This window comes from Atractosteus spatula, chromosome 3, assembly GCF_055471065.1.
Source record: "Atractosteus spatula isolate fAtrSpa1 chromosome 3, fAtrSpa1.hap1, whole genome shotgun sequence".
In the NCBI taxonomy this organism is placed as follows: Eukaryota; Metazoa; Chordata; class Actinopteri; order Semionotiformes; family Lepisosteidae; genus Atractosteus; species Atractosteus spatula.
In genome coordinates this window covers 24,835,769-24,854,592 of record NC_142708.1, presented here as the reverse complement: position 1 = coordinate 24,854,592, position 18,824 = coordinate 24,835,769, and the positions used below count along the sequence as shown (strand labels likewise).

At 36.5% G+C, this 18,824-nt stretch overlaps 1 protein-coding gene and 1 pseudogene across 1 annotated transcript in view; both read right to left on the bottom strand.

The window, feature by feature from the left end:
- The window catches only part of slc12a2 (solute carrier family 12 member 2), a 92,465-nt gene that overhangs the window by 25,309 nt on the left and 48,332 nt on the right, over window positions 1-18,824 (bottom strand). The window contains exons 5-12 of the mRNA XM_088910465.1: window positions 14,025-14,164; window positions 12,922-13,032; window positions 12,275-12,383; window positions 11,841-11,968; window positions 10,575-10,659; window positions 9,432-9,583; window positions 2,439-2,546; window positions 860-983 (exon numbers count right to left, since the gene is read on the bottom strand). Of these exons, the coding sequence (XP_088766591.1) occupies window positions 860-983; window positions 2,439-2,546; window positions 9,432-9,583; window positions 10,575-10,659; window positions 11,841-11,968; window positions 12,275-12,383; window positions 12,922-13,032; window positions 14,025-14,164 (957 nt within the window). The remainder of the gene's footprint in view (window positions 1-859; window positions 984-2,438; window positions 2,547-9,431; window positions 9,584-10,574; window positions 10,660-11,840; window positions 11,969-12,274; window positions 12,384-12,921; window positions 13,033-14,024; window positions 14,165-18,824) is intronic.
- LOC148837598 (uncharacterized) lies at window positions 15,169-15,788 on the bottom strand (annotated as a pseudogene).

Here is an 18,824-nt window from a genome sequence, read left to right as displayed (position 1 = left end):
TCAATCATAATTGCCTGCTACTACATACTGATTTTTTTAATAGTTTAAATTTAGACTTTTTCTTGATTGCAAAATTTCCCTCGGGCTTATTTTACACAAATAATTGTGTCATATTAGTGCCATTCCTCCAAACTATGAACATGACAGAAAAATGAATAGATCCTAATGTCTATCAATGACTGAACAAACTGTCTTGACCTTACTTCAGGTCTGATATGCAGTTAAAATAGTCCAGACAACACTCAAATGCAGTGATTTACTATAATAAGGTACCCAGTAAAAACAATTGCAGTGTACCTTGGGGTCTTTTTTATAAAACCTAAATCCTTAAACTAAAGCTTAAAGGACTTCAACAGCCTTAGCATCAGCTCACAGCGAATACCAGTAAATTATTACAATACTGATAGATTAAATCCAGAACCAAACAGATCTATAAGTAGATTTCTGACTCAGGACAATAAGCCTTGCTCAATAGACTTCAGAATTTCACAAATTTAATGCTGAGTCTCTGCCAATTTCATACTTTTGAGTTCTGGTGACTGGATTATAATCACTGTCTGGGCGTGTACCGTACAGAAAACAAGTTGGATTATTCAACCAAGTCACTGGAATTACTGCTGGTGGAAAAGGTTGTTTGGGGTCATGACTGTCCCTTTTTGACTAAAAGAAAAGAAAATGTAAACCAAACAATATCTTCCTGCTGTGAAGCTGTTCAAACAGATCCATTTTGTTCACAAATTGAGCCATTTCAAAATGCCACAGCTTTCAGGAAACAAAAATAATCATCGTGCACAGAGAAGATGACTATCTCCCAAACCTGCTCCAAAAATGTCAGAACATTTATAGAATGTGAACTCACCAATTAAAATGAAGCCTAGACCAATGCAGAAGGTGAGAATATACCCACGCAGTGGCTCATTGTTCTTCCCAAACCCCTTGGCAAACATGCTCAGACCGGGGTAGATATTGTCTTTGCACAAAGCCTGGATGTAAAAGAAGAAATATAAAGCAAAAGGCCTCCTCTCTTTTGCAAATTTTAACACAATGAAACACAAATTTACAAGAATCACCAAAACTGTCAGTTAAACGTCAGAAAGTTTATGAAAACATAAGAGTGTAAAAAAAAATGTGACGCCCTGCTTTTACTCCTGTAGAACAGTGTTTTTTTGTTGCAAATATACCTCAATTTTTTAAGTAACAACACTTGTATTTAAATTCATAAGTTTAAAGCTCTAGCTCACTTTGTCTATGCTCTTACACTTAAAAGACGCACTGTGGCCAACACCAAGAACACAAGAAGCAAGAATACAGTTTATGACATCACTGTTGTTGTATTTTAATGGCAGTCAATGCAAGAATGGTTTTTGCGTTTTGCTGGAGCTATAGAAGTGTCTCAAAGAGACTAGGGGTAATTCCCACAGTGTCAACAAAAAGGATGTTTGCTGAGGTGTAGGGGGTCCAAATTCAGTGACTAAGCAAATGTAAAGTTTACCTTAAGTTTTGCGTAAATGATTAAGTGAGAATCAACAGTGCACAAAGACACCATGTAAGAGAACAGATAATCAGAACAGCACATGACAAGAGAGGAGGTACTGTAATAGAACAAAGTGTGTGCCAGGGAGTTTCTTGTTTGAGATCAACCAGGAAGACCAGATTGAAGCTACAGGTAAGTATTTGAACCCTGTAAGAAGAGCCAGATATTCAGTGTTTTTAGGGAACTCAGCTTTCCTGACTGAAGAATCTCTAGATTAAAAATGACCTCTCCTGGTTATTGTGTGCATTTTATAATAGGGTGATAGGTTCCCATGTATTCTGTGGTATCCAGGTTTGCAGAGAGAGATTTAACCACAGACTGTATTTATTTGGTTTAGAAGTCAAATATTGGTAGCAATCTGGGGCTTTTCTGGTGGTCTAGACATAGTTCTCTGAAACAGCTTGTCGGTAAACGTGTTAACAGAGAAACGTCTGAGTTATATGTTTATATTGTGTGTAGGGTCATTTTCTTTCTTAAGTAATAAGTTTTGACCAAAAGCACCTAAATTATTATTCTTTTCAACAAAGCTGTGCCAGAGAACAAAGAATTAATGTGCCTCCAACTATACCAACCGCTCAGGTACATTCTTGGCAAAATCCTTACAAGTTGGGGTTATGATTATTTTACTTTTAAAATTACCTTTTTTTAATTTACAGTATCTGCTTGGTCAGTTCCTTATTTTCGCTATATTCGTAACCCTCCTGCCCCACTTGTAACAGTGTTAGTTACAAAACTACTAAATTACCCACACTGCAATGGGCTTTTATCACATTTAAATAAATTTCAACATGTTTGCAAATCAGGCAATTAAGTTGACATCATCAGTGCTGAAAACTGATACCAACATATGAAGGCACATACATTTAGTGAAAATATGAGTTGAAAATAAATGAACATGTCTGACCTGGAAGACTTTGGGTGCACTGACCAGTGAAGCCAAGGCTGAAGAAAGGGTTGCGGAGAAGATACCTGCAGTGATGAGGGGCCCAAATCCAGACACCGTGCTCATTACCTAGGGAACAGGCACAGTGGTTTTGCCATGGTAAGAGTAACAGCATGCCTGCAATCTGGAATTATATAACCCTGTAACAACTTCTCAGGCAGTTGGGACAAAGGAAATAGATGCCATTCTCATGGGGGAATATGCCTCGTGTGAAAACAAAATGCTGGATTTAGATGCCTCAGGTCTCGGTCCAGATGTCAGGATGTGTGCAAAATAATTGCTTTCTGTTTTTGCAATATTAAGATGTTTGAAAGCCATTGCTTTTGTCCGGCTACGTGGTTAATAGTTATTAGCAATTGCATTTCCCCACTATACTGTAAGTAAATCACAAGGGAAACATATCTAATTCCTGTACACAGCACTTTTCAAGCAACTGGATGCTGTTCCAAAGCACTGGAAAATGAAAATCACATTGACTAAACATACAAACAGCTAAAGAAAACTAAATTTGCTGTCCTTAATGTATCTTAATGCATCTCTATGAGGTTTTGAAAACAACATGTCAATCAAAATCTTGATGTAAAAGACTAGAATTACTGGGTCTCAGATATAAAACTGATAACTGGCCTCCATAGTGGCCCACTGCACAACATTTTCAATAACGTCTAAATAAAACATCACATGTAAATTCTGGACACACCATAGTGCCACCCAGACCTCAAACGATGCTCTAAAGTAGAAATACAGAACATTGTTTCCGTGGCTTATCGCCACAGTCTCTAACGCAAAACAATACATGAAATATTCTCCACAGCTTCGAAAATACCTAAAACAAAAAGACCATAACATTCCCTGTTTTTTATTAAAGTTGCTAATGTACAAAGTAGAAAACTAACTTGGGATTTCTATTATTTGTTCTCCAAAGCTTCTTACCTTTATCAGTTAGTGTATTTAAAAACATCTAAATTTGATAACCCACCTCCATTACTTCACTATCTGCTTCTGGGCTATTTGCTTCTGACACCTATTTTCAAGAGTATTGAAACACTGGGATGGTTAACCCATGGTTGGGTCTTTCCCAATGCTTATCCAATGATGCATTATATTACCTTCTCACCCTGATCCTAACAAACGTATTTTAATTTTCATTTGTAAGTGCTACAAACGTGCTAAATACAGAGAATATCAAAAGTCTACACACCCTTCTTGAAATTTTAGCTTTCGCTGATGTAAAGGCTGAAATCAAGAGAAATGATGTCTGACCTTTTTTCATTTTTACTAAGATCTTATAACCAACAATATTTAAGTGAAAAACTGTGAAAAGGTGAACAAAAATTTAAAAAAAGGTTGAATAACTATGCACACCCTTTATAAAGGGGGTGATAACTGTGTTCGGATTTAACAATCACATTCCAAATCATGTACAAAGGTAATCCCTTTATTCTTTAAGACATAGTTACAGTTAAAATGGAAGATTTAATCATAGATAGTATCCTTTGGCTTTTACGATCTCAGCAAATATTTTAAAAGTACATAAAAGAAGATAATTCATATTTTTTTAATGCAGATATATGCTCAAATACAGGACAGAGATCAGATATATTCTAAATGGACAATTTATGATAATTGCCTTTACACATTGCTCATTCGTCTGCAGTTTTGACTTTTTTCTTAGGTTATTGCCACATCATCATTTTCTGAAAATTTATTTAAAGTCACACATGTCCACTTTTATTTAATTTTAAATGGCTCAAACTTTCAGGTTTGCATGGTTGGATTTATGGCACTCCTATACCCAAGGTAACTAAAGAGTTTTCCTCACAATAAATCAGGCTCCTGACTGCTCTGTAGGGACACTTTAATGAACCTCAGGTTCTAAAGACCCTTGGACTCTTTAAACTGTGAACAACCTTCATAAATTACTTATATAACAAACAAAAATCCCGAATTTACTAGGATGACCTCATCTTCATCTTTTTTAATTAAGGTTCGAAAGGTACAAAGTTTACAATAAAATCTTCACTGAAATGCTGCTTCTGAAAAGAGGAATGAAAAAAAACAGGTAAAACCAATCTGTACATATAGCAAATATTCCTTAAACCAAACATCTTTATGCAATGTATTAATATACAATGTATAAACATTACAAGTAATAATACCACACTGCAAGTTAACCTCTACTTGTTGCTTTGCAACTTGAACACTGACACAGCTTCATATTCTAAGACCATTAAACTATTCAGTTTGGATTTCTGTGCTTCAAGAGCCTTTAAGACAATACTGTGGGAACAGTGCTTTAAGGGCTAGGGTGATGTAAACTTCCTTATTATCCGAACAAACAAAATCCCAAGGGTATAAATGTTAGGGGTTCTGTTTTTGAGAAACACCAAATATTCATCATAGAACTACTTTCAGTCAACATTTAGATGAAAAGATTAAATAATGCAGGGTATAAAATATCCTGTGCTCTCAATATTTGAATCTTTTAAAATGCAAATTACTGTATTTTGAAACACGAATACTCAGATCTGTATACAATCAGCCAAAAAAATTAGATGCCCCTTAAAATTTGGGATCCTGAATAAAAAATGAATAAAATGAGCGGGATATTGTTATTAAAGTTATAGATTCAAAACATCAAAAGGTTTATTTCTTTGACCCTTCAGTTCCCAATACCCTCTGGTGGTTATATTTCCAGTCATGTTTTATTTTTCAGATTATTTCGTTGAGCTTTCTGCCTTCGAATAACACAAACTCCTAAAACATTTTCTTCAAATTATCTATGAGTATTGAATTCTGCTGAGAAGCTCACTGGAAAGGTTAAGCTATTTCCTTGTTAACTACTCTCCTCTCCCAAAGGTTGTCATAGAGTGGTGTAGAATTACAATTACCAATGGAGGGATCTGATGCATTTTTCAACATAACTGTACACATTTAATAACTTGTTGAACTTTTACACAAAAACAGTGCCACATACCACCCCGACCATAAGGCTGCCACTTCCAAATATGACAGCTGGGACAACCAGGATACAATTCCTACCTAATAAACACGGCTTCAGGGGGGTCTAAAGCCTTCAACAAAAAATCACTGTCATACAGAAAATGTTTTTTTTGTGGGGTGTTTACTCATCTTATAAGTGGGGCCAGTAGGAGGTGCTCACTCTGTTGCCTGAGTAGGTCTTTATGCCCCAGTATAGTGACTATACTTTAAAAGGGTGAGAGGCAAAACTGAGGCCCTGCCTCTCTGTGGTCATTAAAAACCCCAGGGGCATTTCTCAAAAAGAGTAGGGGTGTTACCCTAATGTCCTGGCCAAGACAGGAATTATTAGAAATTTCTATTGGCCTTTACCAGTCATGGGCTTCTAATATTCCCCATCTCTGAATTGGCTTCATCACTCACATTGCTTCACATTGGTATAAAGTGCTTTGAGAGGAGTGTCAAAAAAGCACTACATACATGTAAGCTATTATTATTGTTAAGCTTATAGATACTTGGTCTAACCAAAGGAACTTGCTCGGAATTCAGGGGCCTTTTTAGTTCCGCCAGTACTAATCTATATTTATTTTGTTGACTTTTCTTCTGTTTATAACCAAATTAATTTTTAAATGTTTTATCTGACAAGGCACCCCAAGCAGTCCAAGATGCTTCTCACAGTTTATTAACGAGTTCCAGAGAGTCTCTTCGAGAAAAACACTTTAAATGCTCATCTTCACAGATGCTTTGACTGTATGTCTGACAAAACTGGCATTTACAAGTATCATATCTGCTTTCTTTAAACATTTTAAAAACTTTTGGAACTGTGCAGAGGCATATTATACTGTACGTTTTCAAACCGTAACCTGGGAGAGCACCTAAGAAGAGAGAATGCTTATTTAAAGTTTTCGTCATAAATTATATTTCCTCGATTCAAACTTATATGCAAAGCTATTTTTTGATGGAAAACTGCAATAAACAGTGCCTTCCAAAAGTATTGGGTAAACACAGTGAAAACAGTTATTTGTTTTCCTTTACAGTCAAGCAATTTGTGATTAATATAAACACAATCTAATTTTTATTTTGGGGTAATTGCATGCATACCTTAAATTATTTTTTACTAACAACATACTTTATCTTAATTCCAGTTATTTTAAAGAGCCATAGGTTTTGGGACGTTCACTTTAAGTAATTATCCCACTGAGTCAATTAATCAAAGTCTGCAACCTAATGAACTTTGTAAAATCATTTGAGATGCTGTGCTGCAGCCAATTTGAGTTCTTGCATATTCCCATGTACAGTATATTGCATGTTCACTTCAATTTAAATCTGGAACTTGACTTGACCAGTCTAAGATCCTGCATTAACCTTTCACCTGGTTGCATATTTTGGGTCATTTTCATGCTGCCTAGTAAATATGGAAGCATTTTCTTTATTGCAAAATTGTTAAATATTCTTCATTGACACGAAAACAGTCTCTGACAGGGTTGTATTTATTGCTTATTCTAAGGCAACATGTGCCGAAGACAGTTTTCCATTCTAATGCAGTATAGTTTTCCACTTTGCTCTACCTCACTGAAAACTGACAACAATCGTGACTCACTTAATGAATTTAAATCTCTCTTACTGTTAATATTTATAGCAGTTAATATTTATAGCATACATTTATCGCATACAATTCATAATGTAAGATTTAATCTTTATTATGTACATTTTTTTTCTTGCTAAAGACTGGATAAACACTGGGTGTATTGTGTGGCTACTCTACCACACGACCACTTCTTATTAGCCATTACACTTGGAAGACCAGCATTGTTTCTATGAAGACTCTGGTCTGCATACTATGCCCTTGTGTTTTTATCACAATGTCAGAATAAAGAGTGCCCATAACAAAAAGGACCTCTCATGAATACTTCCTTTCATTGTCTGGACCTGACCCAACCTTGTGACTGAAAAACAAACACCACTATTTAAAAACTTCTTTTTTTTCCATCACCGTGTATCTTGCGTCATTGAAAAAAAAATCTTACATCTAAGTCCTGGTGTTGATTTAGTTTTGTTTGACTTTTCAGAGGAAAAAAAAAAACTAAATAAATATGAGCATTGACAAAGCACAGACTTTTCATTATTCTAAGACAATTTTCATTCTTTTCTTTTGTTGGCTAACTGCGATATTGACGTTCGTCACAGATTCTCAATAAAAAAACTGGTAAAAACAAACACCCAATTCTCAAAACGAATAACAGAAATGTCCATTTCAATTTAGCCTGTTACTTATGGAAGCCTGAACGAACAGCTGCAGATCCATATAAAATCCTTTATACAAGGTGGCTATCGAGTGACAAATCTGTAGTAATGCTCATTTACCACACATCATACATATAAAAGTAAAACCTTCTGCATAGTTCCTTAATTAAAAAAATGAAATATCTTTTAAAATCCATTGGTCCCATCCAGGCTGTATACTGTCTTGTGACCACTGCCTGTCAGGATAGGTTCCAATTCCCGAGAGACCATATATTGGATAATACAGCTGAATGGATGGAGGTCTAGACACCTGGCAGATACATTTAAATTTAGAAATAATTACAGAAATCATTCTTAGTGCAACATAATAGTGCTTTATCCATTTCACTCATTTCTCTCACATATCAGATACACATTCAGGTAGTATGTCTTTGAACAAGTTTTATTTGTACCTACACATGTACTGAATAATTTCAAATTCAACACAGGAGTATAGTATACTCAGTAAATATAATATTTCAGCCTGGGACTGAAAGGCAGAACAGCTGCTGGAAAACAGGAGGTAGAGCAAAATACCCTTGCATGGTGATAATCTTCACATTTTCAGTTTAAAATCAAAGCACAAGGTCATGTTATTATTAGCACATTTTCTTTGAAGATATCAGTTGGGTTTAAAAAATGAATTAATCTTCCACTGAATGCACTAATCTCTCAGATTTAAGAATGAAGCTGAACTAATACTGATAAATCCTTACTATACTGGAATGTGACATCCCAGCCAACCCAGAGTCATTACATTTTACATATGCTTATCCATCTATTTTCTAACAGCTTCTTAACAGCCTCTTAGTCAATTCTTATTATTATAATATTTTCACAATAAGTTTATTTTTAAAGTAACTTTACATAGAAATGGATTCTAAGGGTTGTTTTTCTCTTTCTGTATTCCTAATGTGCAACTTAAATTTATCCGTCACATTGAATGACCCTTTAAAGTCTTTAAAGACCACAGAGGTTATAAACTACTATCTCAAAAAAAGTAAGACAAGAGTTCAAAGATAAAAAAATAAATAAACTACATCAAGTAACCATCTATCGCTATGGACCACGTTTACCATTCTGCACTGAAAAATACGGCACCCTGAAAAATCTACCATCCTGAAACCGTACAGGATGTTGCAAGAATGTTGCATACAACTCCTTCACAAACATTGTCCTTCCATACATTCGTCCATTTTCTAACTGCTTTATCAAGGCCATGGGAGAGCTGAAGCTTATCCCAGCAAGCCATTGGCACAAGGCAGGACACACCCTGGATGGGATGCCAGTGGACCGCAGGGCTCACACAGATGCAAACATACACACTCACACCACGGACAAATTTCCCATAAGCCAATTAACCTACCAGTATGTCTTTGGACAGTGAGAGGAAACCTCATGTACATTGTAATTATTTATTCTCACTCAACAAAATGGTAAATAATAAAGAAAAATCAAAACTCAACTGCAAATGCAAAAAAAAAATCAAAGGCAGTACTGCAAATTAGAGAACTTGATTTATTGCCAAAAAGCTAGATTTGTAAATGACACCATTTTTCATACACTACTAGAAAACACTTGGTCATACAACCAGTACAGGATGGGAAGTTAAAGCTCTATTTAGTCTAAAAATGGAGGCTACAGCATGTGTTGTGTTGTGTTCTAGGATTAAAACCCACTCCCCTTACTTACCTGGAAGTCATTGTGGAGTCCATAGGGGCACTTCTGAGTCTTGCATGAAGAAAAGTCATAGCCAAGTTTACAGGCTGCATCAGTGCAGTTCAGGATCAGCCCACTGATGGTATCGTTAACACTTCCTGTGGCATCACGCACGATGCAAGACCCTTAGAGAAAGAAACCCAAAATGATGGAAATGATCAAAACCCATACAAATCAACTCAAGGCATTTCATGATAAAAATTACAAAAGGTGTTATCTAAAAATACCAGTAATGACATTTTCTCTTACAACAAACAGAATGTCTTCAGAGGCCAATTAAAGCATAAAATGCTAAATGAAAGAATGGGTGATGACAGATCCTCTGTCCTTTTGGTTTTTTTTTTCTTTCCCTACAGTACATGCATCACTTTACACACACAATGGATAAGCATGATGTATTGGGACTAACCAATACTGACATTATGAGTGAACAGTTGTGGCAAGTTCAGTAAATCAATATGGGTTCTGTGCATTGTAGAATACGTTCTAGTTGAGGTATCTTGGAGGAATCAGTTGAGGTTGACAGATTCAGTGGGAGAAGTAGTTTTTTTTACTTTTCACTAAATAAAGCATTTTTATTTTTCAAATGCAGTGATACAGTCATGTTTAATTTTTCATTATTTATAGAAGTGGAATTCCAACAGCTGTCCACTGAAAAATAGGCCACATAATACCACGTGGTGCTAATTGATGCTAAACTAGTTTCAATATTGTTCCTGTCCTTTTATTGTTGTGTATAGAGAGAAAGGGAGGGATGATTGAGAGAGATCTGTTTTGAGTTTGAAAACTTCTTCTGTTCTTCTTCAAAGTCACTATCCTTGGTTATGGAAATAGCTAGTCTTGGAAATAAATGAGCTGGAGCTGGCTTGCTATCTCCTAATTTCAAGTGCTGGTAAACTAGGACCATTTATAAAATAAACCAAAAATCTAGAATTTTAGTGGTGGAGCTCAGCCTTGAGCTTTACATAATGTTTGCTGTTACACAGTCATAGCTGGAAGAGTCTTAAGTTCAGCACTGGTCAGAGAACCTTGAGGAAAATAATAATCTGAATTTCTACCTCCAAGCATTATAGGACACAAGTTTATTACAGATAACAAAAACAAAAACATGCAAACCTGTAGAAATGGCAATTCCAAGATAGACTAATCCAGTTATCAAAATGGCTAGGAGGGTTCCTCTTGGTATGGCTAACTGTGGATCCTAAAAATAATAAAACAAGAATTTTAGAATGCCATCACAAAATAAAGACATGACTATTAAACTATTCCATCTCCATTTTTATGCTTTGGTATAAAAATTGCATGGACTCGGCTAGTTAAGTCTCAGCCCAGAGGGATACAAGGTCATTAAGGTCAAACTCATTTCTTAAATAAGTAATTTAGGTGGTAACTATTTGTAGGCTCAGGGCCATGACCATGTTGAAAAAGTCTTCAAAGACCTCCTGAGGTTCTTGCTTGATGCTGAAGAAAAGGGTGATACTGTTCCTTCATATAAGTATCCTGCTTCTGTTTTAGAGACGCAACAACACGATGATTCCCCACACATGAGCCCCTCCCACATTTTCAACTGAGGCTGGAGAATTTCTGACATTGTTTTATCTGCAATTTTGACCATTTTTTTAACAATGCCTATCTGCACAAAGCTTGAAGTCATACACCAAGATTTGGTTTGGATTTGTGCACAGAACAAAATGTCCAGATTGACATCTTTTTAACCAAACACTGTAGTTACCCTTGTTTTAAAATCAGCCTCAGACTTTGGAATAATCCATCTAGCTTTAGTTACTTATCGCTTCTTTCCTCAGTCACTTTTGTTTGCATAACTATTTCTAGAAGTGTTACTTGTACTCCTTGTTCCATTATACAACATTTGTTTTGCATAATATGCTTTTTGTGAAAAGAACGTATAGAAACACATTTGATCATCTTCTTTACTCAGCTAATAAACATATATTTGTCTGACACTGTTATGTAAACCAACTTCTATATGCACCCATTTATACAGCTGGGTATATTACTGGAACTGCTCAAGGATACCACAACAATGTCTCACCTTGGATTTGAACCTGCATCATTCCAGTTACAAGTGCAGACCCTGACCACTGCACCACACTGCTACTCACACTACCCATTTATAAAACAGAGCAATTTATTTCAACTTCTTGAGTGAAATACCAAGCCAAGATTTAAACCTACTGCCTTTCAGTTGTTAGATAAGAGCTCTAACTACCACTACATAGATGCCAACTGCCCAGCCAATCAGCTGACATTTAATAGATTTTCTTGTTTCAATTGCCTTTGTCACTTTACTTACCTATGTCACTTAATTAAATCTTCTGTGATTCAAAGTTTTAACCTGCTTTATACTTTCTTAGCACTTACTGCAAGATCACCCGAGATGTTTGCTCCAGCAAGAATGCCTGTTGCTGCTGGGAAGAAAATGGCAAAAACGGAGAAGAAGGTCTGGTCTTCTCGAAAATTTGATCCCATGTTTTCTAACATTATATCAACTGTTAAAAAAAAAAAAGAACATAATTTAGTATTTGATATTGACAGTATACTGTATTAGAACAACACTTTACATTGCAGAACTAATGGAATTAATGCTAAGTCAATTTGCCCATCAACAAAAAACTCATCTTAAGTCCTGAACTAATTCTGTTAACTATCAGAATATAACAATTAAAATATGCGCTTCATGTTCAGAAAAAAATTAAAAGCCTCCTAATCTTTAGAGCAGCATTGTTAGTAAATGGCTTTAGTGTTCTGAAATTTAGGATGACAAACACAGCTGTTCATGACTGTGAGGAACATACCTTGGTAACCAAAAAACCCTCTGGGCTCTTTTGATTCTACTCTGATAAAGCTCCCAATGACATAATTGAAAATCGCTGTTACCAGGATCACCAGCAGGAAGATTTGTGCCTTTAAAAGAAGTCAAACTGTAGCTTAAAAAAACATTCACTGGTATTGTATTACATCTAGATAAGTGTTTTATTAATCGCTTAGACCATACTTTAGGTTTTCCTCCTACAAAAACAAGCATGCATTGATACGAGCATTCACATTATGTGAAAATTGTACAAGAGTTGTAAACTGAATTCTAGACTCAGGTTTTTCAGAACAATGATTTAATATAAACCTCCAAAAGTCTGCAGAAGTAGCTGTGAATATTTGTGTACTGTTCTTCAAAAACATCCTCCTTCCACCATTCTTAATTTCACTAATGCTCCTTTAAATTTGCTCTCAATTTTTTGCCATGTTAATAAATGGATAATGGATCCAAGTCCTTTGTGCAGGCAGATACAGGTGCACATGACAGAAATGCGATTCCAACGTTAAAGAACAGCCTTAAAATGTAAACATTCATTAGATTATTGGAGAAGTGTATAAACAAACAGCACTAACATTATGTATAAAATATACAAGACAGCAGGGGGTGATGTGGAGATGAATGACTAACCTTTGCCTCCCATTCCATTCCTGCTACAGAGATCCCCAACAGAACAATAACGGTGATGGTGCCGATGATTCTGACATCATTAGTGTCATCAATCATTAACGCGTCCATTTCCTGTGAATGGCAGGGAAAGAGGGTCATGAGGGAAGGTCAGGTTAAATCTTAAATTAGCAACATCAGGCATAGTTTTAACATTTGTTTGCAAAAAATGCAAAAATCTCAACGTTTTTTAAATACGGAATTTCAACAGCTACAGAGGTACAGCATCTCACAAGGGCATTGTGTGGCTACTGGAGGGATGGGCATGAAACTGCGTGGTTGAGGCACATAAAGTCCCTCTGCAGAGTGAGCCAAGAGGAGGAGGTGGAGAGATTCAAGAGTCAAACGCAGGGGAAGAAAGGATCGATGACCCATGTTCACACAGAGGAACGTTCGGTCAGCGGCTTGACCTCTCTCCTGAATTCAAGCTTCTAACTCCTTTGAGCATCGAGAGGGAACTAATCTGTGCAGCAAAGACTTCTTTCTTAAGAAAGATAATTGATTTTCTGCAACTAAATTAAAGTATTATGTAAAGGGGAACTATTTCCCTATGGTTTATTTTACTACTTATTGGACTTTATAGTGTGCAAACTTAGAAAAAAATATATCAACATTGAAGGGAATACTCTCCATAGGATTTGTTGAAGAAAATCCGATTCCAATCCAAACCAAACCTTGAACTAATCACCTGATATTTTCACGCACAAAAGGTCAGAATATTTTTTTAGCCTAACCAATACTTCAAGCTGGAATAAAAGGAAATAATAAGGAATTATACTTGAATGTAACTATGTGATAACATATTATATAAGATAATGACAACATCTTCAAATTAAACTCAAGTTCGGCAAATGTCCCAGCAAATCTGTACTACAAATAAATCCCACCCTACATCCAAAGCAATACACAGCAATGCCCCATTTTCCACTTGTCTACACCAGCGTGGAATCTCTAAGAAACCTGAGTGAAACAAGGAGACAAAGCTCTGTAAGGCACTGGTATATATCCTCCTAAGGCAAGAGATCACTTAATTCACTTTGAGAAATCAGGAAATCCAAGTTACTTACTTTCAGGAGCTCCATGACGGTCTCTGCAAAGCCTACAACATACATGGCAAGGGCCACTGCATTTGCAAAGGCAAAGATGAGACCAATGGACCCTCCAAACTCAGGTCCCAGACTCCTGGATATCAAGTAATAAGCACCACCTACAAATGACAAAGCAAAGAAAACAACAGTTAAAACGGAATGTTATTCTAGCTTTGCTGAGACTAATTTTCATCCTGTTGTTGCAGGGACACATTGATAATCAAAAGCAGCACTGTGGCACACTAGAGGAAAAGTAAAACTAAAAATGCACTGAAAAGTTAGAACTGCTTAACTCTGAATATTTTACTTTTCATTTTTTTAAATTGAAAACTATGTAAATGAGCCAGAAATTATCATAACTGTCAGACACAAATGTCTGATTGTTACCTGTGTGTTACCATTGTTGTAACAGAAAGAATAAGGTTCTTGATCCCGAGATGAAGTAAAACAGAAGAGTTTATTGCATGCAAGGAACAATAAAGCCGAAGTCTTGTTTCCCGCAAGAAACAACAAAACCGAAGTATTGTTCCATGTGCCGGTACAAACTTTTAGGTTATATAGTCCTTGCTTGCTGCTTCAGACGTCATTCGATGTTATGGTAAGAGGGGGGGGGGGGGTCATGGTATTTGGCCAAATGGTCAGTTTAAGATTATGCCCCCAGGGGGTTCCTTGCTCGCATCTGGAATCCTTATCAGTTAACCCCCTTTCCCGCCATAAACCCCTGTTGCTTAGAAGTCTAATTTTCAGGCAGAACTGACTTAAGTTATTAACCCTTTTAACATCTTGTCTCTTACTTCACCATGTTACCAGAAAAATTGTTAACATGTTTTTCTTTCACTGGATATTCACAATACAGAAGCTAATCTCATCATAAACACACAGTGCCTTCAGAAAGTATTCAGACCCCTCCACTTTTTCCACACTTTGTGTTGTAGACTTATTTCAAAATTGATTGAATTGATTCTTTTTTTCCCCATCAATCGACAAACAATACCCCATAATGACAAAGTGAAAACACGTTTTTGATCAATGTCATGCTGAAAGGTGAATCTTCGCCCTAGTCCAAGGTCGTGTGTGCTCTGGAGCAGGTTTTCTTCAAGGACCTCTCTGTATTTGGCTCCGGTCATCTTTCCCTCAATCCTGACCAGTTTCCCAGTCTCTGCCGCTGAGAAACATCCCCACAGCATGATGCTGCCACCACCATGCTTCACCGTAGGGTAATGAGCGGTATCTGGTTTTCGCCAGGCATGGCGTATGGCATTCAGGCCGAGGAATTCAATTTTTGTCTCATCAGACCAGAGAATCTTTTTCCTCATGCTCTGAGACCTTTAAGTGCCATTTGGCAAACTCCAGGCAAGCTGTCATATGCCATTTACACAGGAGTGGCTTCTGTCCAGCCACTCTACCATAGAGACCTGATTGATGGAGTGCTGCAGAGATGGTTGTCCTTCCGGCAGGTTCTCCCATCTTTACACAGGAACTCTGAAGCTCTGTTAGAGTGGCCATAGGGTTCTTAGTCACCTCCTTGACCAAGGCCCTTCTTGCCCAAATACCCAATTTGGCTGGACGGCCAGCTCTAGGAAGAGTCTTGGTGGTTCCAAACTTCTTCCATTTGACAATGATGGAGGCCACTGTGCTCCTGGGAACCTCCAATGTACTGCCAATTTTTGTATACCCTTTTCCAGATCTATGCATTGACACAATCCTATCTTGGAGGTCTACAGAGAGTTCCTTGGACTTCATGGCTTGGTTTTTACTCTGCCATGCACAGTGAACTGTAGGACCTTATAAAGACAGGTGCCAGCCTTTCTAAATCATGTACTGTCAAGTGAATTTGCCACAGGTGGACTACAATCAAGTTCTAGAGACATCACAAAGATGATAAAAAGAAATAGGATGCATCTGAGCCAAATACTGAATACTTATGTAAATGAGAAATTTAATTTTATTTTTAAGAAATTTGCAAAACTTCCTAAAAAGATGTTTTCACTTTGTCATTATGGGGTATTGTGTGTCGACTGATGGCAACAAAGAATCAATTCAATCTATTTTGAAATAAGTCTACAACACAACAAAGTGTGGAAAAAGTGGAGGGGTCTGAATACTTTTTGAAGGCACTGTATTAAGTATAATTTTGATACATGTTAAAACAAGGACTGGCATACAAATAGCTGAAATACCTAAAGTGATTACTTCTATAAAGGATTAAGCCAATAAGGCCAGGTGACTGGAAGAATTACAATAAGCCGTTTGCACTGTGACTTAACTCAATTTTCAAATTCTCATGCACAATTATTTGCCTATGTCAACAGTAAAAATGCTGCACTGCAGTCTCCCATAATCACATGAAAGTACCTGATCCACCACTGGCTGAAAAAAAAACAGTATTTTATGGTCCAGAAGTGGCCAAAGAACACATTCAGAGAGGCAAAGAGATATATCCATTCTGGAAAAAGTTACTTACACTATTTTTTTTTTGCTAATCAAGTATTGATGCAGATAATATATTAATGAAATTCATTATAATAATTCAGTTCAATTTTACACATAATGATTTCAATAATGTAATTTTGAATATGCTACCTGTAAATCTCATGCAATTTAGACTCAATTTAAACTTCGTACACTGAAGAATAGCTTTTTCCCCCAATCTCGTTTTTTTTTTTTTGAATGCAGACACCTCAGGAATGTAATCTTGTAGGCTACAGAGATACGTGCCAAAAGCCTGAACAGAGAGAGAGTAGAATATCCCATCACTTAAAACACGTATCACATGAACTTTGAAAAAATAAGGTTTTCATGGTTAGGTAATGACAGACTGCAAACCCATTTTCATATCATTTAAATGCTCTGCTAATGTACTTGTGTGGAGTGATACGCTGGCTGAATCTAAATCATGAGCAGAGCCTGGGTATTGTTACCCACATTTTCTGCTAAAGCCTCACAAAAGATTTAGTCAGAAAAGACTGGAAAAAAAGACTAAAAAAAATTAATATACTATACTAAACTATTCTCGATATTAGGACAAGATTCAAAGGTTTCACGTTGAAACTTCAGTTTCACTCACAAACTTTTCTTGTCTACATCTCACTGGAGGAACTACAGAGACATTAATTCGTACCCTCAAGATATTTTCAGATTATCGCAATATGCAAACCAATATGCTCAGTTTTGCAAACTCAGGGGACAGGAATTCCTCAAGTACATGCTATCACTGATTGATGATTGCATAAATAACTAAAATTGACCAGATATACAGTGTATGCTGTCACTCGTACTAAATACTGTACATTTCCCAATGAATCAGAGAAATGTTCTATGCATACAAGGAAGCCAAGATTATTGATTTTCAATGAATCACAATAATCCCAGCTGGTGTGGCGATTCTTGACTGTGACATCTAAGACTAAGCACAAGTGAAAGACAATTACACCAACAAAGAAGTATTCAATCAGGAACACTCAAGAGATTGCCAAGGGACTTACTTGAGAATGGGCTTAATACACAGATCAGAGATTTTTTTTTTTACAATCAACATTTGCAGAAGTCGGATTTTTAAGTAAAAATTTAAAAAGTGTTTATAAGACCTCAATGTGCAGTGTTTAAGTGTAACAGATAGCTACCTTTCTCTTGGTAAGCCAGATCCATTGAAGATGGATTTAAAACAAAGTCAAGGCTGCTTGCATTTGACCTTTTACTATTCAGTAAAGCAGACTGGACATGACCTGGTTTTGTAGGCATTACAAAGTCCTATGGATTCAGGACACCGATATAACATTAGTTTACTTACTATTGCAGTGTGACTAGTTATGGAAATATCAACTTGCTTCAGTACCTTCCTACAAGCAATTAATTTTAGCCTCCTTTATACTACATTAGTGTAAGAGAAATGAAGAATCTTTCAGGTGGGAATGACCTCCAATTGAATCAATCCGTATTAAACACAGTATTCCCCACTTTGAGCTTTGGCAACTAAAAATATAGGGCACAAGAAAGCACTACACCCTAGGTGGGATGCCAGTGTACTGCAGGGCACTCAAGCATGGAACCATGTGTGAGTATCCTGCAAGCACAGGGACAATTTAGAAACGCCAATGAGCTTAGCCACCACACATTTGGGAAGGAGGAAGGAAATGGTAGAACCCAAAAAGAATCTACCCAGACAAGGGGACAATGAGCAAAATCCACATAGCAGACACCCCCCAGTCCAGAATCAATGGTACAACCCCAGAGCTGTGAGGCAGAAGTAACTGCAACGCTAGTGTGTCTTCTTCAGTATGTATTCTTGCCGGGAAAAGAGTATGTTTTCACATCTGCTTTTCAAAAACTAAAAATCTTTTTCTTTCTGTAGATAACTGTTTGATCATAGAACTTTGTAAAGGTCCTTGTATCACATATGAGAGCCAGTGACTGCAGGTTCAGGAGAAGGAAAAGTCACACATACCTGCCAACGAGAGCAATTTTCATGGAGTTGTTTAGTGTCTTCATGATGTATTTGTCACTTACAATGAAACGTTGTTCATCCTTTGTATTGAATCTTATATCTCCTTACTCTGTAGTCCAGTGGAATTTAAATGAATGTCAGTAATAAATAATCCTTTTTTTAATCTTCCACCTGAGAGCATGGAATACTGCTTCTTCCCTCAAAACATCCCTAGTTTCAATAATCTCTCTCAATGGAACAAAATTAAAATAAAGAAGTTTCATGTCCACCCAATAATGAAAGAAACACTGTATGATGACAGGTACCTGAACGAGCATTTAATTAAAGCTTGTCAG